Source organism: Branchiostoma lanceolatum, chromosome 2 (assembly GCF_035083965.1).
Source record: "Branchiostoma lanceolatum isolate klBraLanc5 chromosome 2, klBraLanc5.hap2, whole genome shotgun sequence".
Classification (NCBI taxonomy): domain Eukaryota; kingdom Metazoa; phylum Chordata; class Leptocardii; order Amphioxiformes; family Branchiostomatidae; genus Branchiostoma; species Branchiostoma lanceolatum.
The window spans coordinates 5141410-5167388 of NC_089723.1; the positions used below are offsets into that span (position 1 = coordinate 5141410).

General features: G+C 45.3%; 1 protein-coding gene across 3 annotated transcripts in view; it reads right to left on the reverse strand.

Annotated features, from left to right (window-relative positions):
* LOC136427228 (nucleolar protein 4-like) overlaps positions 1-25721 on the reverse strand; it is a 75395-nt gene extending 49674 nt beyond the window's left edge. For 2 of the 3 annotated variants that reach the window (XM_066416010.1, XM_066416009.1), the window contains exons 1-2: positions 25246-25721; positions 15512-15652 (exon numbers count right to left, since the gene is read on the reverse strand). In XM_066416010.1, coding sequence (XP_066272107.1) covers positions 15512-15652; positions 25246-25548 — 444 coding nt within the window. In that variant the 5' untranslated portion in view covers positions 25549-25721. The remainder of the gene's footprint in view (positions 1-15511; positions 15653-25245) is intronic. The other variant, XM_066416011.1, reaches the window with a different exon arrangement.
* Positions 25722-25979: the final 258 nt, after the last annotated feature.

The window sequence follows — 25979 nt, forward strand, 5'->3', positions numbered from 1 at the left end:
ACACACACACACACAAAAGGCACACCGAAAACATAACCTTCTTGGCGAAGGTAATTAAACAGAATGTATTGAATTTGGTGGACAACTGAAATACGAGAAACACAAAATAGATTTCCCTTTGCCGCCTGGAAGGGGCGCATTTGTTTATGAAGGTCACGACACCGAGCTCATTCCCGCAAATGTCCGCCCGAATTCCCCTCCAACCGTCAAAGTCGGGTTCGTCTTTGTGCTGAAAAGCTGACCTTCAAATTAGCCGGATGCCCCGGTATCCCTTGCGCGCCACATCCTTGTAACGGCGCCATTCCCCTGGACGGCGATCGCGCTGCGCTCTCGCTGCGACCTCGATTTGATCTGTGTAACCCTTGATTTCATAATGGAGATATCATGCAATATGTAAAAGTATGACTGAGAAGAAAACAAAACACAGAAAGTGGACAAAAAACATCGTTTTTTTTATCTATGAAATTCGTTGAGTGCTCTGTAAAATTTTACGTCGCAGCGCTATTGCAGCGAGGTCTCCTCCCTAGCGGAATGGAGGTATAACGGCGCTGCGCTCTCGCTGCGACCTAAAACTAGATATCTGTGTAACCCTTTATTTCATAATTGAAGTATCAAGCAAAATGTAAAAGTATGACTGGAAAGACAACAAAACACAGAAAGTGTTTTATAAAAGAGCTTTTTATCTATAAGATTCGTTGAGTGCTCTGTCAAATTTTAGGTCGCAGCGCGATTGCAGCGAGGTCTCCGCCCTAGTAGGATGGGGATGTAACGGCGCCAGGAGGCGAGGGGTCTGGGTGTGATAAAGTTTGGATACGTGCCGTGCGCAGACAAGCGCCAACTCGCGCCTTTATTAGTCACCGACGCAGCATTTCACGGGAGCTTTTAGGTTTTGCGGGGATCACTCAGAACTGTGTATGTAGTTTCTCAACGAAATAATAACGTAAAGCCCGGCCCGCGGCACGCTGGCGGCATTGCTGCGTCCTAAACTGGATTTGTGTTACCCTTGACTTTATAATGGGAATATTATTCAAAACGTACAAGTATGACCAAGAAGACAACAAAATACACAAAGCTTAAAAAGATTCGTTTTTTTTTTGTCGATGAAATTCGTTGAGTGCTTTGTCAATTCGATCAGCCGCAGCGACGCCGCCAGCGTGCCGAGGGTTCAGTGAGAGGGGGGCTTACGGCACTCTTTCTACTACACGGCAATCGCTGAGCGACCGTATAGCGACCAGAATTGGAATTGTGTTACCCTTGATTTCATAATTATAACATGAGTTCAAGATGTATGATTTAGAAGACAACGAAACACACAAAATGTAAAAATAAATACTTCTTTATCCGTGAAATTCGTTGAAAGATCTGTCAAATCTTTGGTCGCTCAGCAGTCGCTCAGTGGTCGCAGCCTCTAGTGGGGAAAGGGGTGTGAGTGAATCGCTTTTATGCAAACCGTAAGCTAAAAGTATCTAACCCCTGAAAAAATTAGAAAATTAATGAGAAATTATCAAGAAATAAATGACTAGTTCAAATAACTCATCTTCTACTGGGAAAATAGGAACAAAGATGATAATTTCCCCCGTTGAAACCTTCCAAAATGACATTATTGGGTTTTGAATATGCATGTACAATTTGTACATACAAATAACAGTCGATGTTGTCAGCTTCAATCAGATGTTCCCTTTCACAGCAGAGCATTTTTGTTCCTACTCTGACGAAAACCAAAGACGGACAACCACATTTATAAAGCCGGGCCAGGGGGCGTAGGCGAACTTGTACGAAAGGCTCGCAATATTTCCGTTATAAACCGAACCCAGCTACCTCAGGTGCAGCTAAAGCGAAACTGACGTGTGCCGGGGGTATAGGCATTAACGCCCAAGCATGTCTAAATAGATCGGCATTAGGGGGGAGATACGGAGGGAGGGCGGGACTAATCCACATGCACGGTGCGTCCTTGTGCGTGACTCAAGAGAGTTCTCCGGGCCCATAATGTGTTTTCTGCCGTCCCGTAAAAACTTGGAGCGGGGTAAAGCTGCCTAGCTGAGTGAGTGTGCACGCTTGTCGAGCGCCGCGTTGGGGCAGGCGGAGAAGGTCCTCTACCGGAGAGCGGATTTCACAGGGGGAGGTTCATTATGCATGTCAAACGAAGGACTGCAACAGAACGTAACAGAGGGAGTTTCATTATGCGAGTCAAAGGGATGCCTGAAACAGAACGTAACAGGGGGAGATTCAGTATGCGAGTCAAATGGAAGACTACAACAGAACGTAACTGGGGGAGATTTATTATGCTAATCAAAGGGAGGACTGCAACAGAACGTAACAGGGGGAGATTCATAATGCGAGTCAAACGGAGGACTGCAACAGAACGTAACAGGGGGGAGATTCATTATGCGAGTCAAGCGGAGGACTGCACAAAAACATACTACGGATTTGGTTGCCGATGTGCCAATAACTATCACATTTGCCACCAAGAACCCTGCAAAAATACAAACGAACGATCCCCGGAGCCCGCTCGATGTGGACGCAGCGATGAGTTACTGAAAGGTAGAATGACACATCCCGGCTTCCATGATCGATTCTCATGCAGACTCTCGCAAAGCCCAACATCAGAGTCGCCTTGGCCCTTGTTGCGTTAAACCCCATAGAGACCTCGCGGGTCTATTCTAACCAAGGACGGCTGTTATGTCTGTGAAGCTTCAACCTTGCCGAAAGTTTGCGACGATTATAGACTGATCTTAAGCGAGTATGATGATCTCGAGGTCTGTTTTTTCTTAAAAGGTGTTGATATTTCTATAAATGTCTGCTGCGTTGTTGGGAAGACGAGTTGCGTGATTTTGTTTTTTCCTTAAGGAAAATAAAAACGTCTGCCAACACCACACACTAACAGGTAAGACAATCTATACAATTCAGATGTTATATTGTGTAGATTACATATTAGTGTATGGTGTTGGCATTGATTTTTTGCCATTACATTTTTCTACCAAACATCTGTCCACCCCAACTTGTTGGTTGTCAGAGGTAATACTACACTTGTGATTCATATCATATAGACGCACTTCTCTCTTCTGCTCAATTTTGACACCGGTCTTCTGATATATCTTACAAAGTCCCGTCTTAAAACATCTTATAAAGATCCCACTACACTTATAAAAGAAATGAGTAGGAGTCCATCCCGGTGTGAGTGGATCAGATAAATCTGTCCGGATATGCAGCTTGTACTGTTCAGTACAAACCTGGTGTGTTACTTTAAAGCTCTGAGGAACAATCCATCAAGCCGTGAAAACCCTCGCCCTCATTTATGTTCTTTCATCGTATCTTCGCTAGACTCTGAGGAATGTAAAAAAAACATAGGTAGGTAAAGGTAGTGCCATAGCCTTTTTGAGGCAGTGGCTTGTCGTTCACTGTGCCTAGAGCACGGTGTAGGAAGGTGGAGACCATACCTCTTCTTCCACCACCTTTTATTACCTCCCGACGGAAATCAGCTGGTACCCATTTCTACACCTGAGTGGAGTAAAGAAAGTCCTATAAAGTGCCATTCCCAAGGACACGCCGTCTAGCCAGGATGGCCAGGAATCGAACTCGTGACCTCTCAATCTCGTCTCCGCTAGCCTGTCGACTCTTCCACTCGACGCCACAACTCTGATGTACAGCGCGCCAAGCCGTGCCAAACCCTTTCCATTTGGGCCCCCATCTATGTTCATTCATCGCATCTTCCCTCCACGCCTGCAGCTGGCACGACTATGAAGTCTGCTGGCGGAGAGCCTCCTTGTGAGTCTACAGGTGTGTTCGCCGTTCCCTGCTGGCCACTCCGGCAGGACCCCGGTCTAATCATGGCCCTGATTAACGCCAGCGCTGCCCGAACAAACGCTCATCCCGAGACGGGACCCGCTTTTTTCCCTACCCGAGATCACAAGGTGCTCTACGTCTTGGTTGCTAATGTAGGGGTGTTTCTGGAAGTCTCCTTTTTATTTCTTGGGACGAACATCGCTTGCTCTACGTCTTGATTGCTAATGTACGGGTGTTTCTGGAAGTCTACCTTTTTCGATTTCTTGGGACAAGCATCGCTTGCTCTACGTCTTGGTTGTTAATGTAGGGGTGTGTCTGGAAGTCTTTTTTTTAATTTCTTGGGACGAGCATCGCTTGCACTACGTCTTGGTTGTTAATGTAGGGTGTTTCTGGAAGTCTCCTTTTCTTATTTCTTGGGACGAGCATCGCTTGCACTACGTCTTGGTTGTTAATGTAGGGTGTTTCTGGAAGTCTCCTTTTCTTATTTCTTGGGACGAGCATCGCTTGCTCTACGTCTTGGCTGCTAATGTCGGGGTGTTTCTGGAAGTCTCCTTTTTTTATTTCTTGGGACGAGTATCGATTGCTCTACGTCTTGGTTGTTAATGTAGGGGTGTTTCTGGATGTCAACTTTTTTTATTTCTTGGGACGAGCATCGCTTGCTCTACGTCTTGGTTGCTAATGTAGGGGTGTTTCTGGAAGTCTACTTTTTTATTTCTTGAGACAAGCAACGCTTGCTCTACGTCTTGGTTGCTAATGTAGGGGTGTTTCTGGAGTCTACTTTTTTTATTTCTTGTGACAAGCATCGCTTGCTCTACGTCTTGGTTGTTAATGTAGGGGTGTTTCTGGAATCTACTTTTTGATTTCTTGGGTCGAGACTTGCTTGCTTTACGTCTTGGTTGCTAATTTAGGGGTGTTTCTGGAAGTCTACTTTTTTTATTTCTTGTGACAAGCATCGCTTTCTCTACGTCTTGGCTGCTAATATAGGGGTGTTTCTGGAATCTACTTTTTGATTTCTTGGGACGAGACTTGCTTGCTCTACGTCTTGGTTGATAATGTAGGGGTGTGTCTGGAAGTCTACTATTTTATTTCTTGGGACGGGCATTGCTTGCTCTACGTCTTGGTTGCTAATGTAGGGGTGTTTCTGGAAGTCTCCTTTTTTTATTACTTGGGGCGAACGTCGATTGCTCTACGTCTTGGTTGCTAATGTAGGGGTGTTTCTGAAAGTCTCCTTTTTTTATTTTTTGGGACGAGCATCGCTTGCTCTACGTCTTGGTTGTTAATGTAGGGTGTTTTTGGAAGTCTCCTTTTCTTATTTCTTGGGACGAGTATCGCTTCCTCTACGTCTCGGTTGCTAATGTAGGAGTGTTTCTGGAAGTCTTTTTTTTATTTCTTGGGACGAGCATCGCTTGCTCTACGTCTTGGTTGCTCATGTAGGGGTCTTTCTGGAAGTCTCCTTTTTTATATCTTGGAACAAGCATCGCTTGCTCTACGTCTTGGTTGCTAATATAGGGGTGTTTCTGGAAGTCTCCTTTTTTATTTCATGGGACGAGACTTGCTTGCTCTACGTCATGGTTGCTCATGAAGGGGTGTCTCTGGAGGTCTCCTTTTTTTATTTCTTCGGACGAGTATCGCTTGGTCTACGTCTTGGTTGCTAATGTAGGGGTGTTTCTGGAAGTCTCCTTTTTTATTTCTTCGGACGAGCATCGCTTGCTCTACGTCTTGGTTGCTAATGTAGGGGTCTTTCTGGAAGTCTTTTTTTTATTTCTTGGGACGAGCATCGCTTGCTCTACGTCTTGGTTGCTCATGTAGGGGTCTTTCTGGAAGTCTCCTTTTTTATATCTTGGGACAAGCATCGCTTGCTCTACGTCTTGGTTGCTAATATAGGGGTGTTTCTGGAAGTCTCCTTTTTTATTTCATGGGACGAGACTTGCTTGCTCTACGTCATGGTTGCTCATGTAGGGGTGTCTCTGGAGGTCTCCTTTTTTTATTTCTTCGGACGAGTATCGCTTGCTCTACATCTCGGTTGCTAATGTAGGGGTGTTTCTGGAAGTCTCCTTTTTCATTTCTTGGGACGAGTACCGCTTGCTCTACGTCTTGGTTGCTAATGTAGGGGTGTTTCTGGTGTCTACTTTTTTATTTCTTGAGACGAGCATCGCTTACTTTACGTCTTGGTTGCTAATGTAGGGGTGTTTCTGAAATTTACTTTTTTTATTTCTTGGGACGAGCATCGCTTGCTCTACGTCTTGGTTGCTAATGTAGGGGTGTTTCTGGAAGTCTACCTTTTTTATTTCTTGGGACGAGTATCGCTTGCTCTACGTCTTGGTTGCTAATGTAGGGGTGTTTCTGGAAGTCTTCTTTTTTATTTCTTGGGACGAGACTTGCTTGCGCTACGTCTTGGTTGCTAATGTTGGGGTGTTTCTGGTAGTCTCCTTTTTTATTTCTTTGGAAGAGTATCGCTTGGTCTACGTCTTGGTTGCTAATGTAGGGGTGTTTCTGGAAGTCTACTTTTTTTATTTCTTGAGACGAGCATCGCTTGCTCTACGTCTTGGTTGCTCATGTAGGGGTGTTTCTGGAAGTCTCCTTTCTTATTTCTTGGGACGGGCATCCCTTGCTCTACGTCTTGGTTGCTAATGTAGGGGTGTCTTTGGACGTCTACTATTTTGGTATCTTTGGACGAGTATCGTTTTTGAATTCCGCCTTCGCAACCTCCATTCGGGTCGTTCCTCGGCTGCTGATTGTATTTGGCACGAGAGAGAAGGCGGGGATTTGATAACGGTCCTCGGCAAGTGTATTGGATATCTATCAGCCTGCCTCAGCCGGCGATCTGCAGATAAATCAGTTACCTAGGCAGCAACGGGGCGGTTTGGGAGACAGTCGCGCCTGTAGGGGAGGGGAGGTGCCGTAATCCTCGCGCATTTATATTTGTCTACTCCGGTCATGTTATTAATGGCATTTCCCGGGATGCCCCGAAGTTTTTGGAACACACAAACGAATTGGTTTACTTTTAGAATCTGTGTTACCGAACAGGTATTGGAAATGAATCATGGGCACAAACAAAACATATTACATAATAATATGTGGGAATAAGTAGCTTGCATTGCATATCCAGTAAACCGCCTCATGGCGTAACACACCAGGTTTGCAATGAACATTACAAGCTGCAAATCCGGACAGATTTATCTGATCCACTCACACTCCGCAAAACCGAGCCGGCAAGTTGATCCTACGTGCCCCGTACCTTACTCCATCGGCAGAAGTCCACGCACGTCTGGGAGGGAAAGATGTTAAGTCAACACTTAAGCACCACAAAGCCCTACTGGTACACAAGGCCCTGAACAACCGGTTACCGTCCTACATGCGCCGGATGTTCACCTACTGCAGGGACAGAGCTACCAGGAGCACTAGACTCAGTGCTTCAGACCTCCTTGTGGTACCGATGCCATTGAGAGAGGTCTACAGGAGGTCCCTAGCCTACTCCGGTTCGCTGATATGGAACTCCTTACCGCAGGCCGCTAGGGCAGCAACTTCCATTGCAACCTTTAAAGGACTCAGTAACTGACCCTTATGAACGATTATCGACTTATCGATTAATGACTCGACGAATTATCATTTGTTATTTTTGTGTTTTCACTATTTATATATTCTTTGTATTATTGATATAATTTCGATTCACCTTGTTTGACCAAACATTTAGTTATCTATTTATTGTTATGTTGACCCCTTGACACTCCTCATCTCGACCTCTATGAAAAGCGGCCCTGAGGGCCGATTAGAGTATGTTTCGAGAATAAATAAAGGCACAAACAAACAAACAAACTCCTATGGACTCCTATTCTTCTCGATTAGTGCGGTGGGTTCTTTAACGTGCTCAAAGAGTGCTCTCTTCAAACACGGGACCTTCATTTAACGTCCCATCCGAGGGACGTCTCTAGCCGATGCTAGGTACATATTTAGAGTCAAGTGAGTAAAAATTTGTGTAAAATACTTTTCCAAAGACACAACATCGGGACCTATCAGGGATTCGAACTCGGTACCTCCAAGTTCTGAGTCAACAACCGCAAGGCCACTGACTGAGCCACACACTCCGTTCAAGTTAAGCTATGTAGGTAGATATACTACTGATGAGTCAGTATCTGTTACGGCGGTGAAGAGAAATTCGAGACGTCGTTTTATTGCCTCAGGAATATAAGATGTTGAGATTGGGTGTACGGAGTAGCGGGATTGGATCTAAGATGTGCCGATAGAGCAAGGGGAATAAACTGTACCCCTAAAACTAAGACGGCGCTTTTTCAAGACAGACACACTCTGCATCGCATGGGATTATTTCTGTTTTTTTTACTCATTTTGTTTTCATGGTCATGTTATAACTAGTCCTACTGGATTCAGGGCTCGAAATACTGTGTGCATATGACCTCTTGTGCACCCAACATTGGAGATGTGACAGTGGGTGCACCGGTGCATCTAGATATGTGTGGAGTTACGTAGGTAAAGGTACTATTGTACACTAGTATACAGCATATTCTTGGCATCTAAGTAAAATCGCAGAAAAAAATAAGAAAACCTTTGTTGTACTGCTTATCCAGAATTTGGATCTTTCTATAGAATTTCAGTATTTTTCATTAGAAGTTCATATATTTCATGTTGTGCTCCAAAGTTTTTGTGCACCAAAATTATTAGGTTAGGTGCACCAGTGCATCTATTCCCAGAATTGAATTTTGAGCCCTATACATGTATATCATTTGTTCACACAGTGCACTGTGTCGATCATGAAGACTCTAAAATACCTTGTTTTATTCACGTACTTGTGAGACATACATTCCCCTTTGAATGGTCACAAAAGCAGCGGCTTCAGGCTGCTCATACTATACATGTAAGCAGCTATAAAAGCCGCTGGTACGACGAGTAGTCAGCACTCAACAGGAAGCGTCTGTCACCACAAACGGCACAAGCAAACTGCGCCAGCCTAAAGCCCCTGTCAAACATACATTTAGCTCATCATACAGCCTTCCAACTTTCTCCAGGCCGTACGTGGTCAACAAACTGCGCCAGCCTAAAGCCCCTGTCATACATACATGTACATGTACAACCTTCCAACCTTCCCCAGGCCGTGGTCAACAAACTGCGCCAGCCTAAAGCCCCTGTCATACATACATGCACATGTAACACTACATAGCCTCCCGACCTTATTCTCCAAGCCGTGGTCGAGAAAGGTCATCTATGGTTGGGGGCTGATCGGCGAGGTTGCCAACTAATCTTTAAAAGTCGTCTGCGCCAGCCGACTGTCAATGAAAAATCAAAGTCGGGAATGTCATATTCTGCTTGGATGGTAGAATTGGACGGAATTCAGTCTTACCAACAACCCAGCGCAGACCTGGGTTTAGGATTGGTCAGAAGCAAAGTTATGGTCTCATTCATGAGGTTTTTTTTCGCCCCATAGGCTTACATATTATAATACATGTTTTATATGGGCGCGTTCGTAATGAAGATATAGAAAATGTGCCGATGTTATTCATTCTTTGTTAAGAACATTTACCCTGGGTCATGTGGAAAAATTGCCGACATTTTCACTACATACAATCTCTTTTAATAGCAATAACAAACTGCACTTAGCTACACCAAAAAAAAGGGCATTTTCTAGCTGTGAGCGCTAGACCGTATTATTGCCAATGTCCGGCTGTGGACGTCCGACCTCGTGCGCGGCTGCCGAACTTTATCTGCTGATTTCTTCAGTAAGAAACTAGCTTTCATCAGTTTGATGCTTGAGATCAATTGGGCTAGCTAATAGGGAATTTCCCACCGATATAAACACACATTCATGCAGCCGTTCATTTTTTGGGGCACGGACTCCTTTGTATACACGCGGAGTAACACAGGAATGAGACCTTATGAGAAGGTCCTGTATGTGTGACACCTTATGAAAGCGTGCTAGTATCAGTAGCTACCATGTTTGGCCATGGGTCTGCATGGAATGGCATGAGTAATCCTACGCATGCGCATATCAAGCTTCTACTTCACGTGCCTCGTTGTAAACAGTTCGCTTGTTGCTCTGTTTCCAATGACGTCATATGTTACAAAAACATGTAGTAAATTCTAGAAAGCAAGATGTGACGAAACCCTTCTGTTTCATGTCGTTTAATATCACATTATGTGCTGATATAAAGAAGGTAGTCCCATAGCCTTTTTGAAGCCATAGGGTCAGTAGGTTGTTATTCACTGTATCTAGGGCATGGTATTGGAGGGCGGAGCCCATCCCTTTCATTCCACCGCCTTTACCTCCCCAGCCGAAGTCAGGTGCCCATTTTTTGTACCTGGGTGGAGTGAGGAAAGCCGTGTAAAGTGCGTTGAAGTGCTGTTCCAACGAACAAAGCGTCCAGCCAGAAATCGACCCCGGGACCTCTCGATCTTGCGTCCGCTGGCATAGCCACTCCGCAATTCGCTGATGCATATACTCGCCTGAAAATGAGGCGCATGAGAATGGGTTTGCCAGTTCCGTATAGGCTGCTGCGTTAAGCTGCAGGCACCTAAAGCCCCCCCTCTCACTGGACCCGCGGCACGCTGGCGGCGTCGCTGCGTCCTAAACTGGATTTGTGTTACCCTTGACTTTGTAATCGGAATATCAATCAAAACGTACAAGTTTGACCAAAAAGACAGCAAAACACAAAGCTTAAAAACATTCATTTTTTGTCGATGGAATTCGTTGAGTGCTTTGTCAATTCGATCGGTCGCAGCGACGCCGCCAGCGTGCCGCGGGTCCAGTGGGAGGGGGGGCTTTAGAGACGGCATCAGAGCCCTGTGAATAACCAGCGACTTTATCGCTTCAAAGATCCCGGCCCAGGAGACACGAGGCGATAGATTTTTCAACCTGAGTGAGTGAGCCCTGATAGGAATTGAGCGACCCCAACAGCTAAATAGGAATATGATTAAGAAAAGTTGTGTCAAAACGACTTTCATGCACTTTTGCTTTGTGGATTCCAGTTTACCCACAGAATCGATGGTACGGAGCGCATAGGGAGATGGAGATCCAACATGGGAACGTATGTGGAGCAGAAATATCGAGCGACCTGTCCGCTTTTCATTCGCAAGTATGGCTACAAAACTGACATGCGTCGGTGCTCTAAAAAGCAGGCAGCACTTAAAAAGGTGCCTCTCTACCATATGCTATATTATGAGCGGATAAACTAGAGGGTAACTATCTAGAGTCTGTTTGTCTGTTTGTTTGTTTGTTTGTTTGTTTCTTTGATTTCTCAAAACACCAAAAAACAGTACCCTGCTTTACAGGCTTTCTGTGCGTTAATCTTTTGGGGGAGCGCTGATTCGCAATTTTCAACATATCGGGGCCAGGTTCTTTTGCTGGAGAGATCGTATCTGTCGGCAGCAATAGTTTTTATCTCATCACTCTTAGGGATGTCCCTGTAGCTCAAATGGTAGCAGCCTCACAGCTGAGCTCCTGGTTTCAGTTGGTTGGTAACTGGGAGGCCCTAGTTCAAATCCTGAGAAGGCATCTCGGTTGAGACTGCACTCGTCTTTCGGAAGAGGCGTAAAATGGGGGTCCCGGGTTCGAGGAGTTGCTTCAAGAACGTTAAAGGGGAAGGGCTAGCAACCACCCCGTCAAAATATACCCTGATTCTGAAACAGCAAAGAAACTTCCTGACCTATATGTCACTACGTGATGAATAGCAACAACAGCAACATCTGTTAAATACGCCGACCCGTAACATTTCGTTCATTGGCGCCCCCCTCCCCCAAACTCACACCGGTGCAGAGAGGTCAACGTCTGACCTCCACCCTACAGACTTGTGGTCGCGATTTGTGACGCCACGATAATGGGTAATATAACGGCCAGTCGGATCCGCAACAAGTCTTCGGCGGCCGGAAAAACACGGGACGATCTCAAAACATCGAACGTGCTTCATAACGAACTTTTATCGATTGATCAGAATGCTTTTTTATTATCGTACAGTACTACAAGACATTTACAACATGATACCTGGATTATTGTTCGTTCAACGGCCAGTCGGCTCTGCAACAAGGCTTCGGCGGCCGGAAAAATACGGGACGTTCTCAAAATGTCGAACGTTCTTGATAACGAAATTTTATCAGATTGCTGCTTTATCATCTTACAGTGCAACAATGCATTTACAACATAATACATTTGACTATAGGGATGTCCCTGTGGCTCGGTCATTAGCAGCCTCACAGTTGAGCTCCCGTTTCCAATTAGTTGGTAACTTGGAGACCCAAGTTTAAGTCCAGGGGTCAGGATATTTTGGTTGGGACTGCACCCGTCTTTCGGAAGGGCCGTGTTCGAGGATGTTCCATCCGGGATTGGAGCCGGTGCCTCCCAATCACAAACTCATTAGAAGATGGGCGCAGCCCCAACCGAAATACCCTTTTAAAATTTTATGCCCTTTTCACCCAGGTATCAACTTATTAGAACCAGGAGCTCAACTTTGAGGCTCCTACCAGGTGAGCTACAGGGACATCAATCTACAGGAGATGTCATCCACGAAATATACTTGCTGTGGCCTTGTGTGGCAAACCTAGCCATGAGCGGATCTGTGGGGCTCTCTAAACGGGCGCGTGTGATGGTGTTCACCTTGTACATGTAGTGCCCAGTGGTCAGCACGTTCCCTTGCTGTTTCAGTAGCAGGGCATATTTTTACAGGAAGGGGCTGCTACCCCTCTCCCTTTAACGTAATCGATGCACCTCCTCAAACACGGGACCCCTTTGTACGTCCCTTCCGAAAGACGAGTACAATCTCAACTGAGATGCTTTTCTCAAAATTTGAACCGGAATCTGCCAGTTACCAACTAGTTGTAACCACGAGCTCAACTGTGAGGCTGCTAACAGTTGAGCTACCGGGACATCGCTCTACAGGAGACGCCATCCACAAAATATACTTGCTGTGGCCTTATGTGGCAAACCTAGCCATGAGCGGATCTATGGGCTCTCTAAACGCCCGCGTGTGATGATGCAGAAATCAGCCTCGATCTATCGCCTCACAGGGGGGCCGACGAGAGGAGCTGCGGAGGCTGGGCAAGTCGATCCCCATTTCCGAGCAAAATAAAGTACATTTTATGACAGTTTGAAGCCGGCAGGTGGAAAATGGTGGAGCGCCGTTTCAAACAAGGGTAAACTAATATTTGGAATGGGGGATGAAAGTTGCTTAACAGCGCTAAAATGCTGCAATGACGAATTGGAATCCGTAGTGAAAATTAACGCTGTCTATATCCCCAGAGCATATATAGCTACGAATATGCAAACAGTCTTCGCATTTACTCATAGGTCTCATTATTTCATCCAAAGAGAGTCCGCATTTTTTCGGAATGCTCCATACCGTTCAAACCAAAGTGCTAATCTAGTATTCAAATACAGGACAAACATCGCAATGTGAGACAAATATAAAAGTATCAGTTGGACGTTTCCATCATTTGCAACTGAGAACTCCCGTCCGCATGTCCTATATACATTGTTGTAGACCTTAATCCGGCTAAGTACAGTGCCCCACGTCGTGGATGTTCGTACGTTCAGACCCTTGTAGTGCCTTCCCCATTAAACGTGCTCGAGGTACCTCCTCAAACACGGAACCCCCACGTTACCTCCCTTTCAAAAGACAGATGCAGCCCCAACCCCAACGCAGGATTGTACCGGGGGCTCCCAGTTACAAACTAATTGGAACCAGAAGCTTAACTGCAAGACTGCTACAAGTTGAGCTACAGGGGCAACCAGAGGCTCAGGCTGTAAGGCTGCTACAAGTTGAGCTACAGGGACAACCAGAAGCTCAGGCTGTAAGGCTGCTACAAGTTGAGCTACAGGGACAACCCTCACGGGTCAAGGAAAGGACGACGGAAAGTCCTTCGCGCGCAGTCAGGACTCTGCATGCTGCCAGGACCTGAAACCTCCCTGGTATAGTGCTTCACGGGTCTAGAAAAGGGCAACAAAAAGTCATTCGCGCACAGTCAGGACTCTCTGTATGCTGCTAGGACCTAAAACCTACATGGTATAGTGCTTCGCGGGTCTAGGAAAGGCAACAAAAAGCCATTCGCGCACAGTCAGGCTCTCTGTATGCTGCAAGGACTGAAAACCCCCCGGTATAGTGCTTCGCGGGTCTAGGAAAGGGCAACAAAAAGCCATTCGCACGCATTCAGGACTCTGTATACTGCCAGGACCTGAGACCTCCCTTGTATAGTGCTTCACGGGTCTAGGAAAGGGCAACAAAAAGTCATTCGCGCGCCATCAGAAGTCCGTATGCTACGAGAACCTGAAACCTCCATAGTATAGTGCTTCGCGGGTCTAGGAAAGGCAACAAAAAGTCCTTCGCGCACAGTCAGACCTCTCTGTATGTTGCGAGGACCTGAAACCCCCATGGTATAGTTCTTCACGGGTCTAGAAAAGGGCAACAAAAGGTCCTATGCGCGCATCCAGGACCCTTTATGCTGCCGGACCCGTGACTCACATCAATAACTGTGTGCCTCGCAATCCCCGCGGGCGCGTTACCCTCCGGGATTACTCACCGCCAACGGGACGTGATCCTCTGTTTGGTCAGCCGATCGAATCGCGGGCCGCTAAAAGTATCCGGCTTACCTCCATCGCAAACACGCCACGCAGCCGTTCATTTATCAGCGTTTGCGACATCGAAAGAGGTTTTACGACAGACGTTTGTCATCATGCATGCCGTATGATGGCATTGCTTACAGTAACCCGTATTTCAGAACCAAGGCTAAAAGAAGCGGTGAGGAAAATTGATGGCGCAGTTTTGAACAGCTCCAAATGTGACCAGACACTCCGATGGCCCAGAGTTTCTGCTTTACATAGATTAATTGAAAGATAAGCCGTCGGGAGGACCAAACAATCCGACCTCGTTTTATTCCGCAGGTTGTGATAACTGCGTCCCAGGGCCAGACTAGTCCATTCCTGACATTACAGGTGGGTGGAGGGGGAGTCATCCTTTTGTAAGAGCTAAATTAGATTTCGAGCAAACAAGAAAAAGGCGGCGTCGTGTGACCTTTCCAAAAAGTTCAATAGAAGACCACGAAAATATGTGGCCATATTTAGCAAATTCAATTAGATGCACTGTTCAGAGAGTTCTCCTCTCAGGGCTCGAAATTCATTTTTGGGAATAGGTGAACTGGTGCACCCAACGCAAAAACAAATAGGTGCATAGCTCTAATTTCATTCCCAAAAACATTAAGCACAAATAGATAGACGAGACAAAGTAGCCACGACACCCTAGTTATACAACTTATATTCTCAACGCCACTTGATTTTGGGTAAACAAAAGTGCATAAACAACCAACATTTCGAGGCAACAAAGCCTCCAGAATCTACCCTGATCTTCTGGCCCAATGTTTGAGGTATTGGTGACTTTACTAACAGTTTCTTATGAATAATTAATGAGCTAGCCTTATTTGGCACAAACAACCGTTAGTTGCTCATAAATAATCAACGGGCTAGCCTTATTTGGCAAAAACAGCCGTTATGAAGATGTAAGACGTAACCCGATTGGCTGATAGCTTCCCAGCAACCTTAGCGGGTTTTCCTGGAGATTAGCTCCAGGAAAGTCTCTGATTGGCTGAAAGCTGTTTGGTGGTGACCTCACCCATACTCAAATTGGCCGGGGTGAATAGCAGGGCTAAAAAAACGGGAGGTCATAACCCGAGCGGTTTTAGCCATACCAAGGAGGGTGTCCTAGATTTGTATGTGCGGATGTAAAGAGGATACACTTACTGCTCTGTATGTTCTCTTCTGTCCAGCGTGTTTGGGTGGCCGCCCCTCCCCCTCCGGTGCGCTGACGTGCATGTTGTAGATGATGCTGAAGAAGTCCTCCACGACAGCCACGCGCTTGAAGCCTTGTCCTGTCTTCACGTCCTGCGAATAGATAAAAGCAATATTAGGACCGCATTGTCAGCAGCGACACCTAGCTGCAGTGCAAAGTGACCCAGTTGTATTTGCCCTAAAGAAGTTGACAGACGGTCACCAAAACGTCGGCTCTTGAAAATATGTGGTTGTGAAGAAAAAACTTTGTTGTTCAGTCCTTCAAATTATTCACGAAATAAGAACAAGAGTTTGAAGATTTCACGACTCCGTGAAATACCCAGAGTTTCTGCTTTGTCTTGTCAAATTGTTATTCATCAATTATGCAACAAAGGGTATTGATGTCTGTCATGTCAGATTAACGACTAGTTTCACCGCACCACCTCTGACCTGTATTTCCTGCCACTTCTGCAAGTCATTATCCAACAATCGTCCTGTCACTCTACCAACAGCGCATTGAAAAAAGCTGCGGACACACACCAACTCAAACAAACACACACTCCCGAATAATTTCGGTCCCGCCATCAATGCTCATCAATCATTGGAATGATTTGTAGTACTCTAAATCCATATCAGAGAATAGAGACGGAGAGGGAGGAATGGAGAGGGAGAGGGCTAGAGAGAAAATACCAACAGTACGATTTGGCATCAGAGAAGTATATATCCACGTTCTCTGTCCTCTACTTTATATCTCAAATGTCTTTGTGGCGTCGCGGTGGCGCAGTGGCAGGATGTTTGCCCCCAGAACCCAGAGATACTGAGTCCGAATCCGGGGTTCTCTGATTTGTCCCGTTTACGTTGTGCCATTAGGAAAGGCACTTTACGCGACTTTCCTCACTTCACTCAGGTGTAAATGAGTACCTAGCTTCGGTTAGGGACGTCCCTCGGATAGGACGTTAAATGGAGGTCCCGTGTTTGAGGAGAGCCACACCTTGAGCACGTTAAAGAACCCACCGCACTTATAGAAAAGAGTAGAGGTCCTTCTAGGTGCGAGTGGTTCAAAACCGACAGTCCTATGGCCGCACATGGGGCAATTGTCGTATTGAGGTCACCTGCGCGCCGAATGGCAGACCCTTGCGATCACTACAGACCCTTGCGATCTACATTTTGTAGCCCCGCCAAATGTGCGCTCCTCGCAATTCAGCCCCTGGCTGCGAAGAGAGAGTATTCGGCCTACCCAATAACAAATCTTGTTCCAAATACCCAATACAAGATACCAGATATATTCACCCTGCAACTTGCAAAATCCATCATGTCTTCCATTTGACCAAACCTCTCGGTAAGTCACAGCCTGTAACCCCTTGGCTATTGTTATGTGAAACACAACTCAGGCTATTCAGGTAGTGGGTCTCCGGAGTTCATGGATCAACTCAAACTGCCCCTGGCTTCCAAGATATGGGTCAGAGGTCGTCAGGTATAGTCATTTGAAAAAAAACATAGTTCACGTCCTTTGTAGTGACCTTAGGTCACCTACATGTCTTTGGAAAAAGTTTGTTTGCGCACCCATGGATACCCGTTTTCAATCTTCTGCCTGTACTCGATAAAACTAGTTCCAGGGCTCGAAATTCATTTTTTTTAAATTGGTGCACTAATGCACCCAACCCAAAAGTTAGGTGCACAGAGAGAATTTTGGGTGCACCACAAATTAAAGTTGAATGCCAGCAAAACATAACTACAAAGTTTAACGCTCTTAAGAACTTCAATCTGTAATTCTATAGTTAACTTCAAAATTTCAAACAAGTCATACATCAAATAAAGTACAACTGTTACAAATTATAGTGCTTTTTTCTGATACTTACATTTCAAGAATATTCTATAAACTAGTGTACAAAAAATAGTACCTTTATTTTTCATAGGCCTATTGCTTACAAAAATATCTATGTGCACTGGTGCACCCACAGTCAAACATTAGGTCACAGCTCTAATTCTGGGTGCACACGCACCCACTATTTCGAGCCCTGTTAGTTCAAAATACTTGCTCAAAATATCCCTTTTTTCATTCATGAAACATAAAAGATCCAGTTATATGCAACTTTAATCCTCACCGCCACTTGTACCGCATGGAAAGTAAAATATTCAACGAAACAATCGACATTAAATAAAACAAATAGAGCAAGTACAAAAAAAAACAGTTAAAGCGTAAGTTCAAACTTCCCGCCCAAAGGAAAAGAGGTTCAGAAATAACTAAAATCGTTTCGTTGCCATAATGTGTTTTTTTGTGTGAATAGCATAACCTCACAATATACGATAAGATGTCATCCTTTTTAACATTGATCGAAAAATAACAAGATATCTTCATTAGGTGTTCTGTATTTGTGGTCCCATAACTTCCCCGCGCCTTCTTTTGAAAGCCAGGTACGTTGAAACCAACCCTCCCATCTCGCTGGTCCTTCCTACACATTACCGTTACAATCATCGCGCCACGGCGGATGAGAAATGGGCGGCGGCACGCGCTAAGTTACGGTTGGCCACCCATGAAATCAGGCAAAGACGGTACAAGCTGAAAATGTGCCCCTTGGACCTGGCGGCGAGCGGATTTAAGTGTTGGAGCGATCGCCCGGACACGTGGGGCATCCCTAACGAGGAGTCAGTGCCACGGTCGTTAAGTGGTCTGTGTGTGACCTGTGCACATGTCACGGGCAACCCCAAGTGGTGGGTAGGGTATGTCACAGAAAGGTGCCTCAATATAACGTTTTTTTCCTTCGAAATTCGACAGGTTATGTTTTCGATGCCGTTTGTGTATCTGTTTCTCTGTTTGTTAATCGCATAACTCAATAAGCTATGGATGGATTCAAGTGATATTTGGTAGACGTAAAGTAAATATCAAATGAGTGTGATGATGAGCCCCTAGCGACTTTTCAAAGTACTGCAGCAAAGCTTCCGGAGTTGATATCTCGTGTTTTTGGAGGGAGATTAAGTCGTATAACGAGGAGTCAGTGCCACGGTCGTTAAGTGGTCTCTGTGTGACCTGTGCACATGTCACGATAAAACCCAAGTTGCTTTTGGGAGGGGAGTTTGGACTCACGTTTAGGTAGGCTTTTGTTATGTGTTTACATGTATTCATTCACTCATTTGAGCGTCATTTTATTTTTCATATAATGTGCAAGTACAACTTCTGTCCTCCGTCACTTTGTCGTTGTCCATTTATTTGTAAAAGCTGATGTTTTCTTTGAAAAAAATAATAAAAAAAGTGGTGGACAGGATATGCCACGGAAAGGTGCCTAAATATAACATGTTTTTTACCTTCGCCAAGAAGGTTATGTTTTGTGTGTGTGTGTTTGTGTTTGTGTGTGTGTGTGTGTGTGTGTGTGTGTGTGTGTGTGTGTGTGTGTGTGTGTGTGTGTGTGTGTGTCAATGATAACTCGAGAATGCCTGGATGGATTGACTTCATACTTCGTAGGTGGGTAGGTCGTCTTGAGACCTCAAAAGATTAGCTTTTAGGCCCCCTAGAGGCTTGCTAGGATATAGCCTTATCAAGGGCTCACTTATCATGTAGAAACATCAGATATTGACGACAATAGACTAGTATAGGGGGTACTATCACTCTCTAGAAGTTCTGGGTCTAATTTCAAAAAAGCGTTACTTAAGTTAACCCGAAGTTTGAAGTGCAGTAAATTTAAGAATTCAAAGTCCTTCCCGCACTAGATGGTGCATAGGGCGGTGCCCATCTCCGTTGCAATAGCCCTTGGTCCACACAACTTAATGCAGCCAAAATGTTGTTTAAATGGACTCCACAAAAAATCTCCAGTTCAAGTGACAAACCTGAAATATTTGGGGCGCTCATACAACTGAACCATACGAATGTCCCCGATATCTATTTGGTACACTGTCCATCACTTTATCTCATTCACCAACGGTGCCTGCATGGGCAAGGGGCAATTCCTATGTTTTCTACATCCTCGTTCTACCATTGTAAAGGATGCTAAGCTGCATAGTAAATAGGTTTTACCCGTGTGCACGTGTGCGGCTGTGATAGGCCTAAACCATCAGACGTGGTCAAGGAGAGACACAGGACGTGTGACGTCACATTATGTAAATTTATTTCTGACAGGCGGGGCAAACCATATGGGCTTTGCTGACATTCTATCATTTTGGTTCTGTGGACCTTTTGGAGTAGTAAGGAGGCTTTAAATTAGTCAGAAAACCTTTATACGTATACCTTGGCGTTTGTTTAAGGATTGTTTTGAGAAGACATACCACACTAGTTCACAACAACTATATTTTAGAAAAATCCCTCCTCAAATAATACAATGGACTAACCCTTACAGCGTCAGCATTAGTATACTGAAACTTCGGGCGCTCTTTGTGACACGATCTAGTAATGCTTCTCGAATTACCCCCACACTAAGCTGATATTTTCTCTGGAGTTAATGCCTCAGGTGCCTCACAGTTTCCAACCAGTTCATTGTTAATGCTAGAGCATGTACGGCAGCGGTGCTGTTAGGACTAGGGAAAAGGTTACGTCTCCAGTTACGGTAGCTCCTACCAGGCCCGCGGAAGGCTGGAAAAATAGTAGAACTTGGCCAAATAGAGTAATAGTATGCTAAGGGAGTTGGCTACGGAGAAAGGGTCCAATATGCCATCCGCTCGAGGTCGCAAACTGTAACTTCTATGGCGGACTAACTTCCCTGGCATGTTATCCGTCTATATGGACAATTTCTACAATTTTTCCAGCGACCTGTGGAGCCTGGTAGAGGCTAAAATTCCTTTATAAAAAAAGGTCGGTAGGTAGGAACACTTTTTTCAAATTTCAGCCGAAGTGACCCAACAAATGTAAAACGATGTATAACTAAAATGCATCGAGAAAAGGGTATTTTCAACGTCATATTCTAGTTATACAGATATACATTGTACAGGCGCAATTTTGTGTTGTAACGTTAGCAGAAATGAGGAGAACATGTTTGAAAACGATTCGGCAACGTTTCATCACTCCGATCGAAAAATCTATGCCCCCAAAAGGCTAAGGTCGGTAAGTTTTTGCCAGGGCCGGTCGGGTAAACTTTTTTTATCATTACTAGTAGAGCCAGAAGGTACCCATGTGAGTTATAAGGCTGCTGTGGCGCATTTTAACGTACCTCCTCTACAAAGGAACCCCCGTTTTACCTAGCATTAGCGTACATGTACTCTACGGCAGCGATGCTGGCGCGCTGAAATGTCGCCAAGTCCGGGTTTGAACCGCAGTAATACCGTTCGCGCCGTTGAGTCTTTACGGATTCCCCTCATGCTCGGCATGGGGGAGAGTGTGCTCAATCGCCGCGATCTTGATGGTCCTGTCCTGCGGGCGGTTCCCGTTTTCTGCCGCGCGTTGCTCCCTCCGCTAGTCAAAGGCGAGCGGGGAGATGAATTATTTATCGGACAGGCCTGGCTCTGATCCTCCGCAAATTGGCTGCTGCCTCCCGTAAACGTCCGTGCGGATTCAGCGAGACTCACGGGAAGGCGGACAGAAATCGCCCCCATCTATTCATTACTGAAAGGACATCGCGGCGTTGGTAGAACTGGCTAGGAGAGTAATAAGCTCGCCTCTGTAACGTCGAAATTCTCCAACATCCCACGTTTTACTTCCGATGTATGATATGATTCTTATGTGCAAAATGATTCACGGCAAAACCCCAGCTTTTTAATAGTACCCACGAGAAAGACCAAGCAAAATTGACAATCTGAAAAGATTTCCGCGTCAGTTAACTCTAAAGTTTGAGATGGCACGACATTATTTGAAGTTCACTGCTCTTTTTCTGCAGTCAGTATAAAAGTCACGAATACATTTAGCGAGCACTTCTTAGAAAGCAACACTCGAGTTGACAACCGAAGCTCACAACGACCTGTAGATATCAACAAAAGCCGTGCCCCGCAAGGGAAGTCCTGTCCTTGGTACTGAACTACCATCAGTTTGTCACAGTGTTCGTGCGCTTTACATAATAACTACACCACGTACAAAGTGCCAACATGGCGATAATCAGACAATTACGATGATAGCCAGAGAATAGACTATCAAGCTGCATGGTCCCCCAAAGCCCTATGACTTCGTCTACTGTGTTATATGAGTGTACGTGACGTAGGAAACTTTAATCAGTACCCTATGGCTCCCGCATACACGTACAAAACATGCAAAATACCCACTATGCGAACGCAGGGTTGTTCCATTTCTAAAAATTAGGGGAGGGACCTACTTAATGAAAATGTATGAAGAAATAGACTCAAGATAAGCAGGCTACAACGGCATTGAAACATGACAAGAATATTAGACATACGGTCCTCATTAATTCATAAAGAAATATAGACTGGCTTGCTGCAAATCTTCCTTAAAGGCAACCAAAGCAATACAAGGGCCCAAAAAATGAAAATAAAATAAAAAAATGCTGAAATCTTTATGGTAGTGACATTTACTAACATTGTTTAGAATATTTGCGTAATAACTTCATACTTTGAGCATTTAAAAGCAAAATCGTGCCATACGATGATCCCCTTAGACTTAGTTTCATGAGCCTAAAAAAACTCCGGCTACGATTTTCAGTGAGTTCTCACATCACAAAAACGTCGCATTTTTGTATCATGGACGTAACCGTTGCTATACATTGTGATAGCGTTGTTTGAACTTATCATGTAGAGAAATGACTTAAATAAATTGACTTTCAAAATCAGATTTTCGGGCCCTTATATTGCTTGTGTTTCCTTTAACATCTTGCAATGTCAAGGAACTAATAGCGTATAGTTCAAGGACATGGCAAAGGCGCGGTGATGATTGGGATGAATGCTACAGCGCAACTGGTGTTTTAATGAGGCACGTTGGCCTTTGTGACCACCTGGCATAGAGCATCAACAGCACTCAAGTGATTTTACGTCATATTTTCCTTTTTAGAGCGTAAAATTGGCAAAAACAAGGACGTGGCAAGCCAAGGCCGGTGATAAGGCATGCTCTAACAAAGCCTCATGACTAAGTCATGAACTGTAGCAGACAAATTTTGAGATTGTTGCACTCCGAAGCCAAAATAAAATCGAACGCAGTCAAAGTGGACGATCGAAAAAAACGACCTTCCCTCGAGTATAAGGAGACAAATCTTTTAGATCTACCAGTCATTTTTGTATAGTCAATGTTGCACTTATTCCCCGCTTTTCACAAGAAATTCAATATTTCAGCACATTGTACACTCAACATACCACGACCAACAACAGAATATGGTTTTCCTTTGTCTAGCCTGTAACGTTTCGTAGCTTTGACGAGGATAACCTTCAGCCATTTGGATCAACACCCTTTGATTACTCTACACCATCCTCCGGTGGTCTCACAAAACACCGGCACGGTCTTTTGAAATAAGGGTGATTTCTCTCCATATATAAATCAGCGGCTTAAATACAACGGCGATTATTTAAGGGGGCTCATATTGGAAAGTAGGACATGGCTATGGACACATGTTACTATCAAGTGTGCAAAGAAATTTAAACGTGCTATTTAAAACATTCGTATTGACATGAACATTCTGTGAATATCCCTGCCCTATTTTCCTATGAATATCCTGTCAATAGTACTAAAGAAAACCTTATTGACAGGAGCACCCTGTCGATATCCTCGGTCTTGGAAGTTAACATAACTCTTACGAAGTATGCGAAAAATATTTTGGAAAAATAACAGTAGCAGTCGATAGAAAGGTGACAAATAATCAAAAGGGGGTTGCAAAACTCCTCCCTATTCTGACATCTAGAAGTTGAGATCGGGTGTTTCACACTTGAAACGTTGAAATGTGAGATGAAAAATAGCGAAAGCTAACCGGTGCCTGGGATAAGGTAACGTTATCACTTCATTTTGCCTGTAACAAAATCGCAGAGTGCAAGGGTCTACAATATCCTAGTGGCTCCCTCACTTAGCCTTTAGCGTCGACAGGAAAATTAAAAACGCAAGCTGTGATCCGGGATCGCTTTTTGATTGCAACCGGATAGTCATTTCAACAGGCTGGGCGTTATTGCCGCTCGAAACAATAGTTAGAAGACGCATTATGACTATTTGGAAAATAACAGAGCCCTGAGCAGTCGTCAACCCGCAGAAGCCATTACAGGGATGATGCAAAAATATTCAGTGTGGAGGACGTTGGTTGACAGCTTGGTTCCAGTTTGAACGAATCATATTCATCATGCCACGAACTATAACGTTGTGTTAATGCTATGTTTTTATTGGACCACCAGAAGTTTTCACGTATTGTTTTCAAAGCTATGTCTTCTCTTTGACCGTTTTGATGTACCGTGCACCCTACCCTCTGACTAAAAACGACACGTCCCTGATGAAATCAATGCGTTGCTCTCAGCAGCCAATCAGAAGTGAGGAGCTCCAGGAACCACCTGAAGCTCTCTCCCGCCATGGCGGCCATGCCGTCCCGGGACGGACAAATTAGCTCTCATCGATTGAAGCTAAATTACCTGCACAGGACACCCAGCTGTCCTAAAATACGGGAGGTACAAAAAGCCCTTAGCTACGGTTACACGTCAGGGGTGTGAAGTGTCCTCGTTTGAAATTGGATATACGAGTGTAGGGTGAAGAGAGAGAGACGGTCCCACAAAAAGGGTTGGCAGCGATTGCATGGCCCGCCCTTCTATTTCTCATGCAACTAACTCAAAGACAATCAAATCGCTGTGAATGTCATTTAATGTCAGGAATTACACAGTGGCGTTTAGCTTCATTACTTCACAGCCCAACACGTTTCACTTGACGGCGCTATGTCCCGGGTTGGCGGGATCTAACTTTGAGCCAACATGGCCTCCCAAACAACAATTTTCCGTTTGCGTTGACAGTAGGACGTGATGACACCGATACCGTCCCTCATGGCTACATCGTAGGCCATTGTTCTCCTCCATGTATGCAACTATCATTTCTTAATTGCCTGCTGTGGTATGCAACACGGGATAGAGCACACACGTTGTCATCATTCTATGTCTTCCTTACTCACGTTTCAACATCATTTTCCGTCTGGGGACTATTCAACGGGGAACTTGCTGAAAGATCGCGTTCAAGCATACGCCTCTGGGACAAAATCAAATGTAGCAAATGTTGTAAATACAGAAAAACTTTGTTTAGAATAAAGTACGTGTGGTGTGAGGATGGGGGTCGGTGGAATATGCATCTGTGTAAGAGATAAGACTGACCGGTGGAAAGAAGGAGATGTCCCGGCATGGAAAATGCAAAGTAATCGATCTTTCTGGTGCGACTAAGTACGTGTAAAATCGCCAATTTTCATTTCTACTCCAGCGCCGCCGCCGAGAAAGAAATCATGTTTAGTGTGGAAAGGTCCCTCAATTAGAGTCATGGCACCTGGCGATGTGTCCTGTTTTGCATATATAGGACCGAGAGTAGGGAGGGAATTATGGCCCGGGGAGGGGAAAAAATTGAGCTACATTGATTGATTTGCCAATTAGGAGTGTGGAAAGCAGTTTCATTGGAAATAAACCGCAGTAGGATGGGGAGTGACGTACGCTAGAGGGCTGGGGAGAGCTGTCCGATTTGCAATGGCGGGCATTCAACTTGTGGGAGCGGCACACGGGACGCCGGAATGGCCGCCCGCCAGCCCTGCGCGCCGTAGACTTAATTCCCACGCCTACAAACCGGCCGGCTTGGTAGAATACCAAATCGATGGGAGGGCTGTAAAAAGGTTGAGTTAACGTACCTGATTTTTCACAGGAACGTAGAGAATCCCTTTCTTGTTCGGCGAATCGTTGTTGTTTCCCATAGGGGACAGCACGAACCCTTTGGATTTCACCCAGAAGCGGAACTTAGCGTTGTCGGTGGTGGGCTTCTCGTCGCCCGAGAGGTACCGCGTGATGCGCCGGTACTTTTTCCGGGTCACCGTTTTGGTCTTGCCGCTGTCGCCGTATGTTTGGATGGCCCATGTTTGAAACTCACGGTACATATACTCCCGTTGGGACTTTCCTCCGTCCCGTTCTCCCTCCACTGTCCCGGCTGCGGACATCTTTGTTTTGGCTCGCGTGTTCCCTTGTAGGGCGGTCGAATTTTGGAATAGAACTTCCGAACGCGGGACGGGTTCTAATATTCTTTTCGAATACCGTCCCGAACGCGATGCGATAACAACCAAAAAAGGCGACCCTGCGCGCGAGGCAAGCGCTGGCAGCTCGGCGTTGGCTCAGGTGTTTTGAACCCTTCGTCCTGTAAAAAGGGGCAGGTGGGCGAATATATCCTCATCAGTCGTCTGGGGCGAAAAATTCCTGGCGCGGGTTGGCTAGGCCGGGGCGGGGCACGCATCACATTTACCTCTTGGAGCTCCTTTTCCTCCACATCCCGGGCCGCGCAGGAGTGGAATTTCTAATTGGTCTCCTCTGAGCGATCCACGCTCCTTGATGTGAGGGATACCAAGTGCTTTCTTTTCTGTTATACCACCTGGAG